Here is a 19259-nt window from a genome sequence, read left to right as displayed (position 1 = left end):
TATAACATTATACACACAAATTGGAGTAAAGATATAGAAATAAAAAGAATAATAAAAATAAAGATTTAATTGGATTACAGGGAGTCAGAAACAACATACCTCTTCCATACAGTTCCATCAGGAAAAGGGAAGAGGAGGGGACAAAACAGGAAATTGTATTGGCTTTAGATGACATCACAGGATTTAAAGGGGAAAGGGCCTACCTCAAACAGGCATCTACATCAGGTATATGAAATGAACAATTTTGTGTAAATTCTAACAATTTAACAGGTTAATTTCTATACCTGTTACACCAATACTTGGTTACTTGGTTGGGGCTCCTTTTTATGAACTATCTGGCCTAAAGACAAAGAGGACTGGACTGTGAATTTTGCACTTTATTGGAAAATCAAGGTCCTAGAGTTTAGAGGAAGAGAGGAAAGGCACAGAATGCAAGTTGCTTAAGGTCCAGTGTGAACAGTCCAAACAGTCCAAACAAGTTTGCACAGTCAGTGGTGGTTTGTGGTGGTCATCTGCAGGTGTTGGTCAACTTTTTTTTTTTATCAGGGTAAAGCAGCTGTCTTCCAGGAAGTTTTAGAATACTTCATGCTTCCCTCTGCTGACCAGCTTTATGAAGATGATGTCATTTTCTAGCAGGACTTGGCACATGCCCACACTGCCGAAGGTACTAGGACCTGGTTTAAGGACCATGGTATCCCTGCACTTAATTGGCCAGCAAACTTACTCGGCCTAAACCAGCTGAAGACGAAGATACAAGACAACAGACCCAACAACGCAAAACATTAGGGGCAGGTTAGTCCAAGTACCGGAGAAACAGATGCGTCTTGAGTCGTCGTTCAAAGATAGTTAAAGTCTCTGCTGTACGGACATCTAGAGGAAGTTCATTCCACCTCCTAGGTGCCAGAACAGAAAAGAGCCTGGATGAATGCCGCCCTCGATTTCTGAGAGATGGTGGGACACAACTTCAACCTTAAGCACATTTTCAATCACCTTAACATCCTCAACATCAACCCCAAGCACTTCTTTAACCACCTTAACACTCATGGCTTTAACCACAAACACAACTTCAACAAGCTCATCATCCACAACTGCAACCTCGAGCACATCTTCCACCAGCCCAACACCCTTGACTTTAACCCCGAGCACAACTTTCACAAGCTCAACACCTACAACTTTAACCTCAAACATGTCTTCAACTCAACTGCAACATCGATCACATCTTCCACTAGCCCAACACCTTTGACATCAACCCCGAGCACAACCACAAGCTAACATTCACTTCTTCATACCTCAAGCATGTCTTTAACCAACCCAACACCCACAACTTCAACCTCAAGCACATCTTCAATCAGCACTACACCCATGACTTTAACCTCAAGCCCATCTTCAACCAGCTCAACAACTTTTATTTCTACACCAAGCACAACCTCCACAAGCTCAACATCCACTTCTTCAACCTCAAGCATGTCTTCAACCAGTACAAAAACTTTATCCTCGAGCACATCTTCAACCACCTCAACAACATCCACGACTTTAACCCCAAGCACATCTTCAACCATTTCAACAACCACGACGTCACCTTTGAGCACATCTTCAACCCCAAGCACATCTTCCAATAGTTCAACACACATGACTTTTACCTCAAGCATATCTTCAAGCAGCTTTACAAGCATGACTACAACTTCCAGCACATTGTTAACCAGCTCAACACACACAACTTCAACCCAGAGCACATCTTCAACCAGCTCAACACCTACGACTTCAACCTCAAGTATGTTTTCAAGCAGCCAATTACTTAACCCTCAAGCACTTCTTCAACCAGTTCAATACCCATGATTTTACCCCTGAGCATTTCTAATGACAGATCAACAATTACACCTTCAATCTCAACTTTAACCCCAAGCAGGTCTACAACTACCTCAACAACCAAGACTTCACCCGAAAGCAAAGTTGTTGGTCAGTATACTCTTGCACAGACTTCACTGTTACATTTTTGTAAAAATAAATAATCTAAAATAAGTTTAAATATAAATATATATTTCTGTGCATTTAAATTTATGTACATAAATATAAAGGGATAAATGTGTGAAAAATAAATGTAGAAATGTGGAAATGCATAAATAAAAATGTGGAAAATCTAAAATAGATAAATAAAGAAATGTGGCACAAAAATAAATAAATGAAGAAATGTGGAAATTCAGAAATAAATAAATCTTGAAATATGTTAATAAACAGAAGTAGGAATATATTTAGCAATTTTCCAGGGCTTATTGTATTTTTGTATTTATTTATTTCTATGTTTACTTATTTATTCACACATTTATTTATTTATTTCTATGTTTACTTATTTATTCACACATTTATTTATTTATGTATTTATTTATTTCTATATTTACTTATTCATTCACATATTTATTTATTTATACTTATGTCATGTTTAGTCCTCCATACCACAGATGAAATGTGTGAAAAGGATCAAATGATAGTTTTAACAAATGCTTGTTTAAGTGCATGAATAAATTAACTAGCTAACTAAGACACCCAGTTTATTTCCAAAATGCGTTCAATGGTATTTGATATATTCCTCCTAGGTGATTTAGACAATCATTATAACCAAACTGGGCCAAGATGGCATGCGTTACACTTATTGTTTTTTGTTGTTCAGCAATTCCAGCTTTTTGGAGGTCTTAATAATATCAAAAATAACACTGGCTGTGCAGTGTGCCGAGTAGCGATAGCACGGGTGCCCACTCATTGTTTGGTTAGGGTTAAGGTTTTATACTGCATATTACTATATCACTACATATAGCATTTCCTACTATATATAGTACAGAACTATAACTCTATTTTCTACTGTATCTTCTGTTTGTCATTCATTTTTTGTCCTGATCATTTTGGCCACCTGGAAATCGACATTGTGGGTCTGTGTGAATCACAGGACTATTGACACATACTCAACCTGAGAGACTATTACAGGAACTGGTAAGATTGTATTCATAGATAGAGAGTCATTTGGTAGCTGCTAAACTTGTTCCTCAACCTGAACCTCATTAGCTAAGATAGAGTTTTAGTTTGTGCTATATTCACCCTAGTTTGTTCTCACCCTGTGGCCAATAACGCTTTTGAGCAGTCTTGGTTTATATGTCTTTCTGTTGTTCTTTTAGCACATTCCATAAATAATTTATTTGATTCTTTGTTTCTTGTTTATGTAACATTTGTAGTTATTGAGGAAATAGGTAAGATTAATTTACCATAAATACATCACAATCACAATTATCGTTATCATTAATAATAATAATAATAATAATAATAATAATAATAATAATAATTAACTTTGCTTAGCTGCATAAACACAAATTAATCATTTAAACTGCCATTATATTTATACCTAATTAAAAATAAGTGCTTAGCTTTTACAGGCTAAAATCATACTGCATTTCAGGTCACATCAGTAGCTTTAACCAACAGCAGACTAGTTAATTTAAGAGTCATATCACCAAGGTCATTATTTTACTTCATTCTTATTGTTATTTATGCTTAAAGAAAGGTGATACTAGTTACGCGTATCAGTGTACAGTGTGGACTACAAGAGAGCCCTACGAGAGGCTTAACATCTTATAGTTTAACATCACTTCACTGTTTTTATTGTAAGATGTTCCTTATTGTTTTCTGTAATTGATTAAACCAAACAACAGGTAAAGTCATTTGGTTGTAATGTTGTTTTTCAAGTTTCCAAGATCAATTAAAAACAGTCAAGCTGTGATTGGCTCTCAGGCCCATTTGACATAATGGGATTGGCATAATTAACACACAGTGTTATGTCTTTAGGTTTAATAGACCACTCACCTGCTATTTATTTTACACTCTAACACTGCCACTGGGACGCGAACACTGCACACCTGCTACCCGTGGAAACAGGTGTGTGAGTACTTTATTTTGTCTTTAGTTGAAGTATATCCTGAAAAATCATCATGTTTAAGTTTAATAACATTTGCCCTATGTTTAGGTTCTAACCAGCACAATGGACTATAGGATAATACTGGCCATTTTATGTCTGACTGGTAAGTGTTTTTATATTCTATTTTCCCGCTAAATGTATAAATTCTATCTCAGCTCCTGTGGTCACTCACATTATCCTGCTCAAATATAACACACTCAGACAATAGGTCACCTGCTTTTTTTTCTAAAGCATTACTTAGTAAGACTGTGTTACTGAATTTACACAAATAGCTACTACTGCTATTTAACATATTACATTATTATTTTACACAACAGGACAATCACTGTAAATAGTCTGTCAGATTAATTTATAGTGTTAGATAATAAATAAAATATATTATAGCAAATTACTTAAAAAATTCTTTAAAAAAACAGGACATGAAACCAAAACCACACAAATCAATTAATTATCTGTAGCACAATTCCATAATGCTACTTGTCAAACTTGTCAAGTCTGCTCGTGTTTCTCATACTTGTCTTTAGTAATCACTTATACTGGTACTATGCTTTGAGTGCTTGATCGTTTATCACACAGGAACTATCAGTGCGTTATTTCACTTTAAACACATATCGGTGCTTAGTATGCTAGACTAATAGATCTGTCTATCAGTTAATGTGGATGTTAGTGTGAGAAAGAGAGAACTTGTTAAATGTCCCATTACTGATTTATTCCATGTTTGCGTTTATAATGTGTTCCATTCTTTCGGAAAAGCTTTTCACTAGATGTTGAAGCGTGACTACTGTGTGCCTACTCAGCTACAAGATCATTAGTAAGCTCAGGTGCTTACATGTTAGGATATCGAGGAGGCTCTAGGTCCAGTTCCACCCAAATGTGAGGGTTAGTGGGATTGAGTTCAGTTAGGGCTCTGTGAAGAACACTCTGGTTCTTCCACTCCAACCTTAACACACCGTGTCTTCATGGAGCTGGATTTGTGGATCTCACATTATCATGCTTTATAAGAATTTGAGTCTCGCAGTTCCAGTTGTAATAATGACATGTAAAACAAGTAACAAGTTTCCTTCAGCTTATAGAAATCGACTTTGCAAGTGTTTTTACATCCACAATGACCATGATGGTCAGTGCTACATACTTTTGGTTATTTAGTGTATTATTATTGTGACTTTGCATGATAGATTCCACACACTTTCAAATGCTGTAAGTTTGTATCTGGAACAGAGAGACAACTGGTCATAAACTGTGTTTACAATGTTACAGGCAAACTTCTCTCCTTTCAAATTATACGGGATGACTCGTCAAACTTGCACTGAATCATAAGAGATTGTGTGTGAGACATGTTGCCTGAGGAAGATAATGTTTCAATTTATCTGACATCCAAATTAAATTCAAATTCAAATTCAAATTTTATTTGTCACATACACAGTCATACACAGTACGAAATGTAGTGAAATGCTTACACGACCGCCAGTGACCTTAAAAAGAGAATTAAAGCTTGATTGTGAAAATTGTGAAAATATTGTTTTAATTCTGCATAGTGGTTTGGTTGAGATTCTGTCATGATAACCCTTTGTGATGGCTTTTTAATCTTTATAATAATCTGCTTTTCACTGATTCCTCACTGTTTTATTGCTTTTGTGTTTTATTGCTTTATTTGGTCGGGTTCTAATAAGAGCTGACAAATCTCATGCATTACGCGTGAGACTCACACAATCACTCTTTTTTTACACACTCTTATGCTACAATCCCAATTTCTTATGGGTTGATACTCAAAACAGTTTTCTGTGGAAAACAGAAGGAAGAGCTTTGGACTCTTTTTGTCAGGTGAACTATAAATAGCTTTTATTTTTAAGTCAAATCGCTATATCGTCCCCTTACATACACAGATGTATTGCAGCAATTTTCTCTTAAGAGAAATAATGTTTACATAATCCAGTTAAATTAACACACGTTTGCAGCTGCCTACAGGCAGCACTCAAACGCAAAAGAAGGCATAATTATATCAGTCATAATAGTGCCGAGCATATCAACAATCTAATAAAGGTGGTGAATAGATCAAGTTTGATTATGTAGGACTTTTAATACTGATAAGAACACTCAAAGCATAACACTTCCACACATGCTACATACATGCAGCAAAATCCCACTTTATATTTGTGCTTTTTCCCTTTTTCTTATTTTCTCATCTTCTATTTGTATTAATAATGAATCTTGTTTGACTGTACTTTCTTTGTACTGGAAAAGGGATTGACTACCCAGGGCCCCAATAACAGGATGACTATTTTAATTGTCAGTTGTACCAACCAGAGTATATACAGGCATTGTGTGCATTTACATGTCCTGATTTTTAATAATCTCTCTTGAATCTGTCCTGAAATCTTGGCAGCTCTTTTATAACACATGCATGCATAATCCATCAGTCCTTAGTTTGGGCTGGAAACTTTAATTTTTAACTTTGAGTATTATCAGCTCTGAACACTCCAAAAGAACTTAGAAACAAACCAGAGACTACCTCTGGATGTGGTCCCAGTTCTATTCACATCAAGTTTACATCCTAGTTCAACCTGTACAACATAAACACATGCATACGGTATGATTAGTATAAATTGAAATTTAGCAGTATAATAATATACAGTATAATACACAAGTTTATAAACAGAAATGGGACATAACAGAGAACATTTACTTTATTACTGTACTTAAGTATGTAGCTTATGTATCTGTACTTAAGTAGTTTTAATTAGAATATACTTCTTATTTTACCTCTTATTTACAGGAAATATATGTACTTTTATTTAACTACATTTGAACAATGCAGGGCATTGTGTTACCTCCCTATTGTACCACAGTGGTGTGTAGTATTTGAAGCTGGAATTTTACTACCTGCTAACTATTATGTGTAATTGCATGACTTGCCTTTTCTTCAAGACACACCTAATAACATAAAACAGGTGTTAAAATCAAAAGTGGAACCGATTGCTGACAGCATCGAAAAACAAGATATTTACAATCAGGAAGCAGAAAAAAAGAGAAAGAGAGAGATCTTTTACAATAAAAAAGGATAATACAGGTAGTCCCCTACTTACGAATGAGTTTGATTTCCAGAGTCGGATTTGTTTGTAAGTAGGACAAAGCAAGTCTTATATGCCTTTGACATAAATATACAATACTGACTAAAAAAAAAATAGTAACTGCATCTAAAGAAATGAATCTTACTTATACTGGTACTATGCTTTGAGTGCTTGATCGTTTATACGAAGATACGATCTTTTTGTGCCTTTAAATCAGGAGGGGAATCCTAGACGCCATTTTGTCTTAAAGCAAATTTACCCATAAGAAATAATGTAAACTGCAATGATTTTACTGTTATGTGAAACAATAACAATGTTGTCTCTGTGCCTTTAATTCATGAGGGGTTTCCTGGACGTCATTTTGTCAAAGTTTTCCACTTTTTTGGCTGTAAACTCTGTCTCGATCTCTATAGATAAAAAAATAATAAAAAAACAGAAATAGTCAAAATGCCGTATTTTACCAAAGCATGATAGCTTATTTAGCTTATTCCTAGCAAAAGCAAACAAACCACTATGAGCCACACATTATGTAATTTAAATGTTGTTCAAACCCCATGTCATAGTTAGGTCCAATTATGCCATTTTAGGGTTGCTAATATTGCTTAATGAGTCTCGTAAAACAGGTTTACATGTATGCAAGGTCAAAAAACACTTTAGTTTTCTCCAAAAATAGATTTAATTTTACTCCATTTCTAAATGATCCGTAAACGACTCGTGTGAAGCAGTTGGAAGATTCAGTTTGTCTAAACCCCGCCTTTCTGTGAGCCCTCACTGCTGTGATTGGTCAGATGGCGCGGTCCTTTATGATTGGTCTACCGCTACAGCGTGTGTCGGAAAATGAAACGCCCATGACCATAACTGAACGACGGCTCTGGAGACGCGTCAATACATAGAAAAGATGGCGTCGGTTTTACCGTCTAACGACCAGCTAAATTTATATTAACTGTGGCTACAAAAATCCAGAGGTCTTTTATCTTTGTGTCGGTGTTGTGTTAAAAGGCCGGTGAGCAAAAAGGACAAACACAAACAAGTAGATAAAACAAACGTGTATTATAAAAAAATAAATAAAGTAAATAAAAAAGGTGCACCACAACCAAACAAAGATATAAACAATATTTACAAACTATATATAATAAACTGTATGTGTATGTGAACACGAGTGAGTGGAAAATGTCCGAAGTCCGTGTTTATTGTATTGTGTGTCAGAGGAGTATAGTTCGGTCTCTCCGAGAGGCCGATGGTGGGGAATATGTCCAGTTAAAGATAATCCGGGTAAAAAAAATCTTCGAAAGAAAATGATCCACAACAATCTTTCCTTCTCTCGTCCAAACGCCACCGCTAGTCCACTATTACTACTCATGCATTTTGTGTGTGTGTGTGTCTTTTGTGTGTGTGTGTGTGTGTGTGATGCACAAAGTGCGCATGCTCCGTGCCCTTACTCTCCGGATTTTTTTCCCTCGGGGCTTGCCGTAGATAGACATGCGCACGTCGCGAGTGTTAGAGTTCAGTTTTGGTGAATGGTGGAGAATAAACAGTTAAAAAGGATTTCGTGTGCTCTCATTTTTATAGTTTTTTTTATATTACAAAGTGTTTAAGCGAAGCTGGCATGAATGCTCGGTCACATTAACAAGCGTGTGGTAATGTTAATTATAAGATGGCATGCAAGTTGTTCGTAGAACGTGTAGAACGTGGGCGGGCAAGTTGTTCGTGACGAAGAATGTGGCAGACATTATGCAAATATATTACAGAGTGACGTGGATCAGTAACAGAGTAAAAATAGATTAGCTAACGACTCGTTTAGGCGAATGTGAGCCGATTCTTTTTTTTTAATAGACAAAAACTCATGATAAAAAAACTAATATCGTGCACGGTCAGCGTCACAGATAGTGCAGGTAGTTTACGTTCGCATACAGCTACATGACACACTGCATGAAAGAAAATATTTGAAAAAGCATAATAGGACCCCTTTAAAAAATAATGTAGAGACTGTAGAGTAAGCCCAGGGGTGGAGTTAGTTTGTTGTGCAAACCACCTGGTTCAACACACCTGTACTGTTATGGTGAGTCATCGTCATGTACCAAAATGAAACTGACACTGGTAGAGGCTGATGCAATAAACAATATTTTTTCTGTTTTATTTAAATTGTTTCTCATAACATACAATTTATTTAAGAAAAAGGCTTTCTGCCCAACAAAAAACACTTTTTCACTTGATATAATTTTCTGCCACTACCTTATGTTTGACTAACTACAGAATCAGGTAGATATATAGATAGATATATATGGAATAAAACTGAAACAACAGATTATATACTATATAATATAACCCATACAATTGTGCCGAAATATTTTGTCATTTGCACGTTTTAAAGCAGTGACTTACAAAAAGCATGCACAAAATATTCTCTAAGAGATTGCATACTTTACCCTTTATTATGTGACAACAACAAGATTAAGATTGTCTCCTGGTCAGTACACAGTTTTTAAGTAATATTTTAGTGTGTAAATATGTTAATTTATATTTAACCTCTCAATTAATGGTAACAAACAAAAAACATGCACTAAATATTCTCCATCATCTCTATCTATTTAAAAAGACTCATTTTTTGTCAAAATGCAAAATAATGAGCTTTCATTTTGCTCTCAAAGTGTTTGTATATTCTTTTCAATTATACCCAGCAAATCAATTGGCATATATCTGTATGTCTAATGACCTGTCTAATCAGCTCATTTACTGCATGCTTGATTTCTCTGAGACCTACAAAGCAACAGCGTGAACATCTAACCAAGTATGCTTATAATTTTAACTCTTTGAGTGGCCATTTTGCTTTTGCTTTCTTGGGGCTTTCAATTCTCTAAAGAAACACATGTACATGTACATAAAAGTACAGATAAAAATTGTTTAAGTTCTTATAAAAGAGCCTGTTCTGCATCAGTTTAAACAGAAGGCCCAGGCTTGTAGGCCTTCACTTTTAATCACAGTAGCTCTGGTACACTTCTCTGATATTCATGTCAAAAAGATAGGAATTGATCGTAGAGTCAATGTTAAAACCGTCACAGCTGTAGCAGTCTCATTCAGACCTTTTATTGGCTCTTTTACTAAGGTAACATTACAGTTTGCCACACTGGGCAGATTTAAAATTATTGATTTTTCTGTAAGTCACTATCACCGTGCACCGTTACTATCAATACCAGTCAGTTGGAAATATTTTTTTAATGTTTTCTGAATGTTGGTGATCAAAATATTACTTTTTGTTTGACAGCAAGAAGGGCATCGCAAGAGGACGGCACAACAACGACTATGTCTACAGACATCACAACAAGCATAACTTCGCCAATGAGCATGTCTACAGACAGCACAACAACCACTCCAACGAGCTCTTCTACAGACAGCACGACAACGCCGATTTCACCAACAAGCACATCTACAGATACCACAACAACATCATCAACAAGCATATCCACAGACAGCACGACCGGCACAACTACAGATAGCACAACAAGCATGACAAGCACATCTACAGAAAGCACAACAACCACAACGTCACCAGTGAGCACATCTACAGAGAGCACAACAACCATGACTTCCCCAACAAGCACATCTACAGACAGCACAACAAGCATGTCTACAGACAGCACAACAACCGCACCAACAAGCTTTTCTACAGACAGCACAACAACATCATCAACGAGCATATCCACAGACAGTACGTCCAGCACAACTATAGACAGCACAACAAGCATAACTTCGCCAATAAGCATGTCTACAGACAGCATAACAACCACTCCAACGAGCTCTTCTACAGACAGCACGACAACGCCGATTTCACCAACAAGCACATCTACAGATACCACAACATCATCATCAACAAGCATATCCACAGACAGCACGACTGGCACAACTACAGATAGCACAACAAGCATGACAAGCACATCTACAGAGAGCACAACAACCACAACGTCACCAGTGAGCACATCTACAGAGAGCACAACAACCATGACTTCCCCAACAAGCACATCTACAGACAGCACAACAAGCATGTCTACAGACAGCACAACAACCACACCAACAAGCTTTTCTACAGACAGCACAACAACATCATCAACGAGCATATCCACAGACAGTACGACCAGCACAACTATAGACAGCACAACAAGCATAACTTCGCCAATGAGCATGTCTACAGACAGCACAACAACCACTCCAACGAGCTCTTCTACAGACAGCACGACAACGCCGATTTCACCAACAAGCACATCTACAGATACCACAACAACATCATCAACAAGCATATCCACAGACAGCACGACCGGCACAACTACAGATAGCACAACAAGCATGACAAGCACTCCTACAGAAAGCACAACAACCACAACGTCACCAGTGAGCACATCTACAGAGAGCACAACAACCATGACTTCCCCAACAAGCACATCTACAGACAGCACAACAAGCATGTCTACAGACAGCACAACAACCGCACCAACAAGCTTTTCTACAGACAGCACAACAACATCATCAACGAGCATATCCACAGACAGTACGTCCAGCACAACTATAGACAGCACAACAAGCATAACTTCGCCAATAAGCATGTCTACAGACAGCACAACAACCACTCCAACGAGCTCTTCTACAGACAGCACGACAACGCCGATTTCACCAACAAGCACATCTACAGATACCACAACATCATCATCAACAAGCATATCCACAGACAGCACGACCGGCACAACTACAGATAGCACAACAAGCATGACAAGCACATCTACAGAGAGCACAACAACCACAACGTCACCAGTGAGCAGATCTACAGAGAGCACAACAACCATGACTTCCCCAACAAGCACATCTACAGACAGCACAACAAGCATGTCTACAGACAGCACAACAACCACACCAACAAGCTTTTCTACAGACAGCACAACAACATCATCAACGAGCATATCCACAGACAGTACGACCAGCACAACTATAGACAGCACAACAAGCATAACTTCGCCAATGAGCATGTCTACAGACAGCACAACAACCACTCCAACGAGCTCTTCTACAGACAGCACGACAACGCCGATTTCACCAACAAGCACATCTACAGATACCACAACAACATCATCAACAAGCATATCCACAGACAGCACGACCGGCACAACTACAGATAGCACAACAAGCATGACAAGCACTCCTACAGAAAGCACAACAACCACAACGTCACCAGTGAGCACATCTACAGAGAGCACAACAACCATGACTTCCCCAACAAGCACATCTACAGACAGCACAACAAGCATGTCTACAGACAGCACAACAACCGCACCAACAAGCTTTTCTACAGACAGCACAACAACATCATCATTGAGCATATCCACAGACAGTACGTCCAGCACAACTATAGACAGCACAACAAGCATAACTTCGCCAATAAGCATGTCTACAGACAGCACAACAAGCATGTCTACAGACAGCACAACAACCGCACCAACAAGCTTTTCTACAGACAGCACAACAACATCATCAACGAGCATATCCACAGACAGTACGTCCAGCACAACTATAGACAGCACAACAAGCATAACTTCGCCAATAAGCATGTCTACAGACAGCACAACAACCACTCCAACGAGCTCTTCTACAGACAGCACGACAACGCCGATTTCACCAACAAGCACATCTACAGATACCACAACATCATCATCAACAAGCATATCCACAGACAGCACGACCGGCACAACTACAGATAGCACAACAAGCATGACAAGCACATCTACAGAGAGCACAACAACCACAACGTCACCAGTGAGCACATCTACAGAGAGCACAACAACCATGACTTCCCCAACAAGCACATCTACAGACAGCACAACAAGCATGTCTACAGACAGCACAACAACCACACCAACAAGCTTTTCTACAGACAGCACAACAACATCATCAACGAGCATATCCACAGACAGTACGACCAGCACAACTATAGACAGCACAACAAGCATAACTTCGCCAATGAGCATGTCTACAGACAGCACAACAACCACTCCAACGAGCTCTTCTACAGACAGCACGACAACGCCGATTTCACCAACAAGCACATCTACAGATACCACAACAACATCATCAACAAGCATATCCACAGACAGCACGACCGGCACAACTACAGATAGCACAACAAGCATGACAAGCACTCCTACAGAAAGCACAACAACCACAACGTCACCAGTGAGCACATCTACAGAGAGCACAACAACCATGACTTCCCCAACAAGCACATCTACAGACAGCACAACAAGCATGTCTACAGACAGCACAACAACCGCACCAACAAGCTTTTCTACAGACAGCACAACAACATCATCAACGAGCATATCCACAGACAGTACGACCAGCACAACTATAGACAGCACAACAAGCATAACTTCGCCAATGAGCATGTCTACAGACAGCACAACAACCACTCCAACGAGCTCTTCTACAGACAGCACAACAACATCATCAACGAGCATATCCACAGACAGCACAACAACATCATCAACGAGCATATCCACAGACAGTACGACCAGCACAACTATAGACAGCACAACAAGCATAACTTCGCCAATGAGCATGTCTACAGACAGCACAACAACCGCACCAACAAGCTTTTCTACAGACAGCACAACAACATCATCGACGAGCATATCCACAGACAGTATGACCAGCACAACTATAGACAGCACAACAAGCATAACTTCGCCAATGAGCATGTCTACAGACAGCACAACAACCACTCCAACGAGCTCTTCTACAGACAGCACGACAACGCCGATTTCACCAACAAGCACATCTACAGATACCACAACAACATCATCAACAAGCATATCCACAGACAGCACGACCAGCACAACTACAGATAGCACAACAAGCATGACAAGCACATCTACAGAAAGCACAACAACCACAACGTCACCAGTGAGCACATCTACAGAGAGCACAACAACCATGACATCCTTAACAAGCATACCTACAGACAGCACAACAAGCATAACTTCGCCATTGAGCATGTCTACAGACAGCACAACAACCACACCAACGAGCTCTTCTACAGACAGCACAACAACGCCGATTTCACCAACAAGCACATCTACAGACAGCACAACAACCATGACTTCCCCAACAAGCACATCTACAGACAGCACAACAACCATGACTTCCCCAACAAGCACATCTACAGACAGCACAACAAGCATGTCTACAGACAGCACAACAAGCATGTCTACAGACAGCACAACAAGCATGTCAACAGACAGCACAACAACCGCACCAACAAGCTTTTCTACAGAGAGCACAACAGCATCAGCAACGAGCATATCCACAGACAGTACGACCAGCACAACTACAGACAGCACAACAACCACACCAACGAGCTCTTCTACAGACAGCACGACAACCACAACTTTGCCAGACAGCACAACAACCACACCAACGAGCTCTTCTACAGACAGCACAACAACCACAACTTTGCCAGACAGCACAACAACGCCGATTTCACCAACAAGCACATCTATAGACAGCACAACAACCATGACTTCCCCAACAAGCACATCTACAGACAGCACAACAACCATGACTTCCCCAATAAGCACATCTACAGACAGCACAACAACCATGACTTCCTTAACAAGCATATCTACAGACAGCACAACAAGCATGTCTACAGACAGCACAACAACATCATCAACGAGCATATCCACAGATAGTACGACCAGCACAACTATAGACAGCACAACAAGCATAACTTCGCCAATGAGCATGTCTACAGACAGCACAACAACCACCCCAACGAGCTCTTCTACAGACAGCACAACAACGCCGATTTTACCAACAAGCACATCTACAGATACCACAACAACATCAACAAGCATATCCACAGATAGCACGGCCGGCACAACTACAGACAGCACAACAAGCATGACAAGCACATCTACAGAAGGCACAACAACCACAACATCACCAGTAAGCACATCTACAGATAGCACAACAAGCATGACAAGCACATCTACAGAGAGCACAACAACCACCACTTTCCCAACAAGCACATCTACGGATCATCTACAGACCACACCAACGAGCTCTTCTACAGACAGCACGACAACCACAACTTTGCCAGACAGCACAACAACGCCGATTTCACCAACAAGCACATCTACAGACAGCACAACAACCATGACTTCCCCAACAAGCACATCTACAGACAGCACAACAACCATGACTTCCCCAACAAGCACATCTACAGACAGCACAACAAGCATGTCTACAGACAGCACAACAAGCATGTCAACAGACAGCACAACAACCGCACCAACAAGCTTTTCTACAGACAGCACAACAGCATCATCAACGAGCATATCCACAGACAGTACGACCAGCACAACTACAGACAGCACAACAACCACACCAACGAGCTCTTCTACAGACAGCACGACAACCACAACTTTGCCAGACAGCACAACAACCACACCAACGAGCTCTTCTACAGACAGCACAACAACCACAACTTTGCCAGACAGCACAACAACGCCGATTTCACCAACAAGCACATCTATAGACAGCACAACAACCATGACTTCCCCAACAAGCACATCTACAGACAGCACAACAACCATGACTTCCCCAATAAGCACATCTACAGACAGCACAACAACCATGACTTCCTTAACAAGCATATCTACAGACAGCACAATAAGCATGTCTACAGACAGCACAACAACATTATCAACGAGCATATCCACAGATAGTACGACCAGCACAACTATAGACAGCACAACAAGCATAACTTCGCCAATAAGCATGTCTACAGACAGCACAACAACCACACCAACAAGCTCTTCTACAGATAGCACGACAACCACAACTTTGCCAGACAGCACAACAACGCCGATTTCCCCAACAAGCACATCTATAGACAGCACAACAACCATGACTTCCCCAACAAGCACATCTACAGACAGCACAACAACCATGACTTCCCCAACAAGCACATCTACAGACAGCACAACAACCATGACTTCCCCAACAAGCACATCTACAGACAGCACAACAACCATGACTTCCCCAATAAGCACATCTACAGATACCACACCAACATCAACAAGCATATCCACAGACAGCACGGCCGGCACAACTACAGACAGCACAACAAGCATTACAAGCACATCTACAGACAGCACAACCACAACATCACTAGTAAGCACATCTACAGATAGCACAACAAGCATGACAAGCACATCTACAGAGAGCACAACAACCACCACTCTCCCAACAAGCATATTTACAGACAGCACAACAACCATGACTTCCCCAACAAGCACATCTACAGACAGCACAACAACCATGACTTCCCCAACAAGCACATCTACAGACAGCACAACAACCATGACTTCCCCAACAAGCACATCTACAGACAGCACAACAACCATGACTTCCCCAACAAGCACATCTACAGACAGCACAACAACCATGACTTCCCCAACAAGCACATCTACAGACAGCACAACATCCATGACTTCCCCAACAAGCACATCTACAGACAGCACAACAACCATGACTTCCCCAACAAGCACATCTACAGACAGCACAACAACCATGACTTCCTTAACAAGCACATCTACAGACAGCACAACAAGCATGTCTACAGACAGCACAACAACCACTCCAACGAGCTCTTCTACAGACAGCACGACAACGCCGATTTCTTTAACAAGCACATCTACAGATACCACAACAACATCATCAACAAGCATATCCACAGACAGCACGACCGGCACAACTACAGACAGCCCAACAACCATGACTTCCCCAACAAGCACATCTACAGACAGCACAACAACCATGACTTCCCTAACAAGCACATTTACAGACAGCACAACAAGCATAACTTCGCCAATGAGCATGTCTACAGACAGCACAACTACCACACCAATAAGCTCTTCTACGGACAGCACAACAACCACAACTACCCCAACAAGCATGTCTACAGGCAGCAGACAAAGCATGACAAGCACATCTACAGAGAGCACAACAACCACAATGTCACCATTGAGCACATCCACAGAAAGCACAACAACCATGACTTTGCCAATGATCACATCTACAGAGAGCACAACCACCACACCAAAAAGCTCTTCTACAGACAGCACAACAATGATGACTTCACCAACGATCACCTCTACAGACAGCCCAACAACCACGATCTTGCCAATAAGCACACCTACAGACAGCACAACAACCACATCACTAACGAGCACATCTACAGACAACACGACAATCATGGCGAGCACATTTATAGACAGCATATTAGCCACGACTTCGCCAATAAGCACCCCCACATCTACAACCAGGTCAACCACCATGACTACAAGCACCCCCACATCTACAACCAGGTTAACCAGCACGACTTCAAGCCCGAGCACTTCTACAACCAGGTCAAGCACCACGACTTCAAGTCCGAGCACGTCTACAACCAGGTTAACCAGCACGACTTCAGTGCCTGTAGATGTAACTGCAGTTTTTGACTTGACCTTCCGCATTGATGAAACATTTGATCCAGCACTGGTCAATACCAACTCTCCCCAGTTTGCAGCAAAAGCTAAAACAATCCGCAGTCAGGTATGAGTTATTGATATTGCCCTTTTAATTACTATTTATTTCATTCTTTAAACAAAGGTCATTTTGCCTCCCTTAAAAATCTTTTGGCAATTAATACAACCTAAAGTTGTATTATTAATACAACTGAATGTGTCAGTGCTATATGTAATATGTAATATAAGTCATGTCTAATTTTTTAACTTACCTGATTTATCAGTTCAGATTAATTAAATTATATGAATATTACAAAGCTGCATTAAATGCAAATGCAATTATTTTTTATTTTAAACATTTTTACAGTTCAGTGTATTTATTATTTATTCATTCATTATTTATTTACTGCCTCTAGTACTAAATGTGACAAACTAGTTTATCAGGATGTTTAACATTACAATTGATACCCACTGAGTTATTTCTTTTAGATTGAACCTTTGTACTCCAAAACCTTTAAAAACTTCAAAAACATGGAAATTTTACGATTAAGGTACGTTGAAAATTTTGATTTTGAATATTGATTTCATTGTGATCACTCACTGAATTTAATCTTTATCTATATTTAAATAAATATCTATATCTGTGTCTCTACAGGAAGGGTTCTACTGTAGTAGAAAGCAACATCTACTTTAATTCTAATGGACCAAATGTTACTACATCCGAAGTGAAAAGAACTCTTCTCAATGGACTTAGTAACTTGGATTTTATTGTTATTCCAAACTCCATCGATCTCACTCAGACATTTGGTTAGTATATATGTCCACAGACTAACTTATTTATAATAAAATGATCTAAAATCATTTTAAATGTAAATACATGCTTCTATGCATTAAATATTATGTACCTGTTTGTATTTTGCAGGTAATTCCATGCCACCAGTGATCGCCAGCTCACTTTCCATGATCTGGATGTGTCTTTTATCTCTCCTGCTGTCACTAGTATTACATTTCTAGCTCTAGGCCTTATCATTAAGCATGACCAATAATTAATATATGTATTTATAAGATAAAGGGGATATGGGAAAATTATTCTGTATTATCAGTAATAATTATAAACACTGTTTGAATTAAAGTTTTGCAGGAAATAATCATACTTTATGTCTACACTTTAATAATATAGACAATCTTTCCCATATGTGGGTATTTGTCTATCAGACAAATTTTCTCCAAACCTTTGGGAAAAAAACTGGAAGCATTTACAAAGAAAATAATTGTATAAGCTACTGAAATAGCTTGTTTGGGCTTTCTTTCCAAATCCCTGATGTGACATGTGTAATCATATTGGCTTTGAATACACTGTTAGATTTGGCTTCTTTGTGTTTGTGTGGAATGCAAACCTGCATGCGCACCAGTTCTTTCTAGGACAGACTGGAATTTCTTGATTTAGAATTAAGATTTCCTTTTACTGCAACACAAGAACACAAGGTAATCTCCATGAGGACAGGGTTTGCCAGGGTTGGAGTAAATGAACTTGAGTCTGCACAAAGCCTTGACCTCAACCCCACTGAACACTGACAGCACTCCAAGCCTCAACTGACACTTTTGTCCAAATGTACACAAATCCTCTCAGCCATGCACAAAAATATGCAAGTAGAATTTATGGCAAAAAGCAGGAGCTAATCT

At 39.4% G+C, this 19259-nt stretch overlaps 3 protein-coding genes across 3 annotated transcripts; all 3 read left to right on the top strand.

Annotated features, from left to right (window-relative positions):
- Positions 1 to 3885: 3885 nt before the first annotated feature.
- On the top strand, positions 3886 to 10570 carry LOC128508359 (GATA zinc finger domain-containing protein 14-like). The gene is made up of 3 exons (XM_053479653.1): positions 3886 to 3918; positions 4007 to 4061; positions 10289 to 10570. Exons 2-3 carry the CDS (start codon positions 4051 to 4053, stop codon positions 10518 to 10520), a joined length of 243 nt encoding a protein of 80 aa, XP_053335628.1. The 5' UTR covers positions 3886 to 3918; positions 4007 to 4050; the 3' UTR covers positions 10521 to 10570.
- A 3165-nt stretch (positions 10571 to 13735) lies between these two features.
- LOC128508465 (mucin-5AC-like) lies at positions 13736 to 17128 on the top strand. The gene is made up of 3 exons (XM_053479812.1): positions 13736 to 15746; positions 16694 to 17027; positions 17111 to 17128. Exons 1-3 carry the CDS (start codon positions 13756 to 13758, stop codon positions 17126 to 17128), a joined length of 2343 nt encoding a protein of 780 aa, XP_053335787.1. The 5' UTR covers positions 13736 to 13755.
- Positions 17125 to 18889, top strand: LOC128508464 (uncharacterized). Its single transcript, XM_053479810.1, has 4 exons — positions 17125 to 17664; positions 18066 to 18127; positions 18232 to 18383; positions 18499 to 18889. The coding sequence occupies exons 1-4, from the start codon at positions 17125 to 17127 to the stop codon at positions 18588 to 18590; spliced, it is 846 nt and encodes a 281-aa protein (XP_053335785.1). The 3' UTR covers positions 18591 to 18889.
- Positions 18890 to 19259: the final 370 nt, after the last annotated feature.

This window comes from Clarias gariepinus, chromosome 20 (assembly GCF_024256425.1).
Source record: "Clarias gariepinus isolate MV-2021 ecotype Netherlands chromosome 20, CGAR_prim_01v2, whole genome shotgun sequence".
NCBI classification, from domain to species: Eukaryota; Metazoa; Chordata; class Actinopteri; order Siluriformes; family Clariidae; genus Clarias; species Clarias gariepinus.
This window is presented reverse-complemented; position numbering and strand designations above follow the sequence as displayed.

What these genes read in the sequence shown, in the direction of transcription:
- LOC128508465 (XM_053479812.1), top strand. Translation starts at nt 13,756, where the DNA reads ATGAGCATGTCTACAGACAGCACAACAACCACTCCAACGAGCTCTTCT. An exon ending in ACAGACAGCACAATAAGCAT is followed by an intron (nt 15,747 to 16,693) that starts GTCTACAGACAG and finishes GCATGTCTACAG; the next exon opens with ACAGCACAACAACCACTCCA.
- LOC128508464 (XM_053479810.1), top strand. Translation starts at nt 17,125, where the DNA reads ATGACTTTGCCAATGATCACATCTACAGAGAGCACAACCACCACACCA. An exon ending in ATGGAAATTTTACGATTAAG is followed by an intron (nt 18,128 to 18,231) that starts GTACGTTGAAAA and finishes GTGTCTCTACAG; the next exon opens with GAAGGGTTCTACTGTAGTAG. An exon ending in CGATCTCACTCAGACATTTG is followed by an intron (nt 18,384 to 18,498) that starts GTTAGTATATAT and finishes TGTATTTTGCAG; the next exon opens with GTAATTCCATGCCACCAGTG.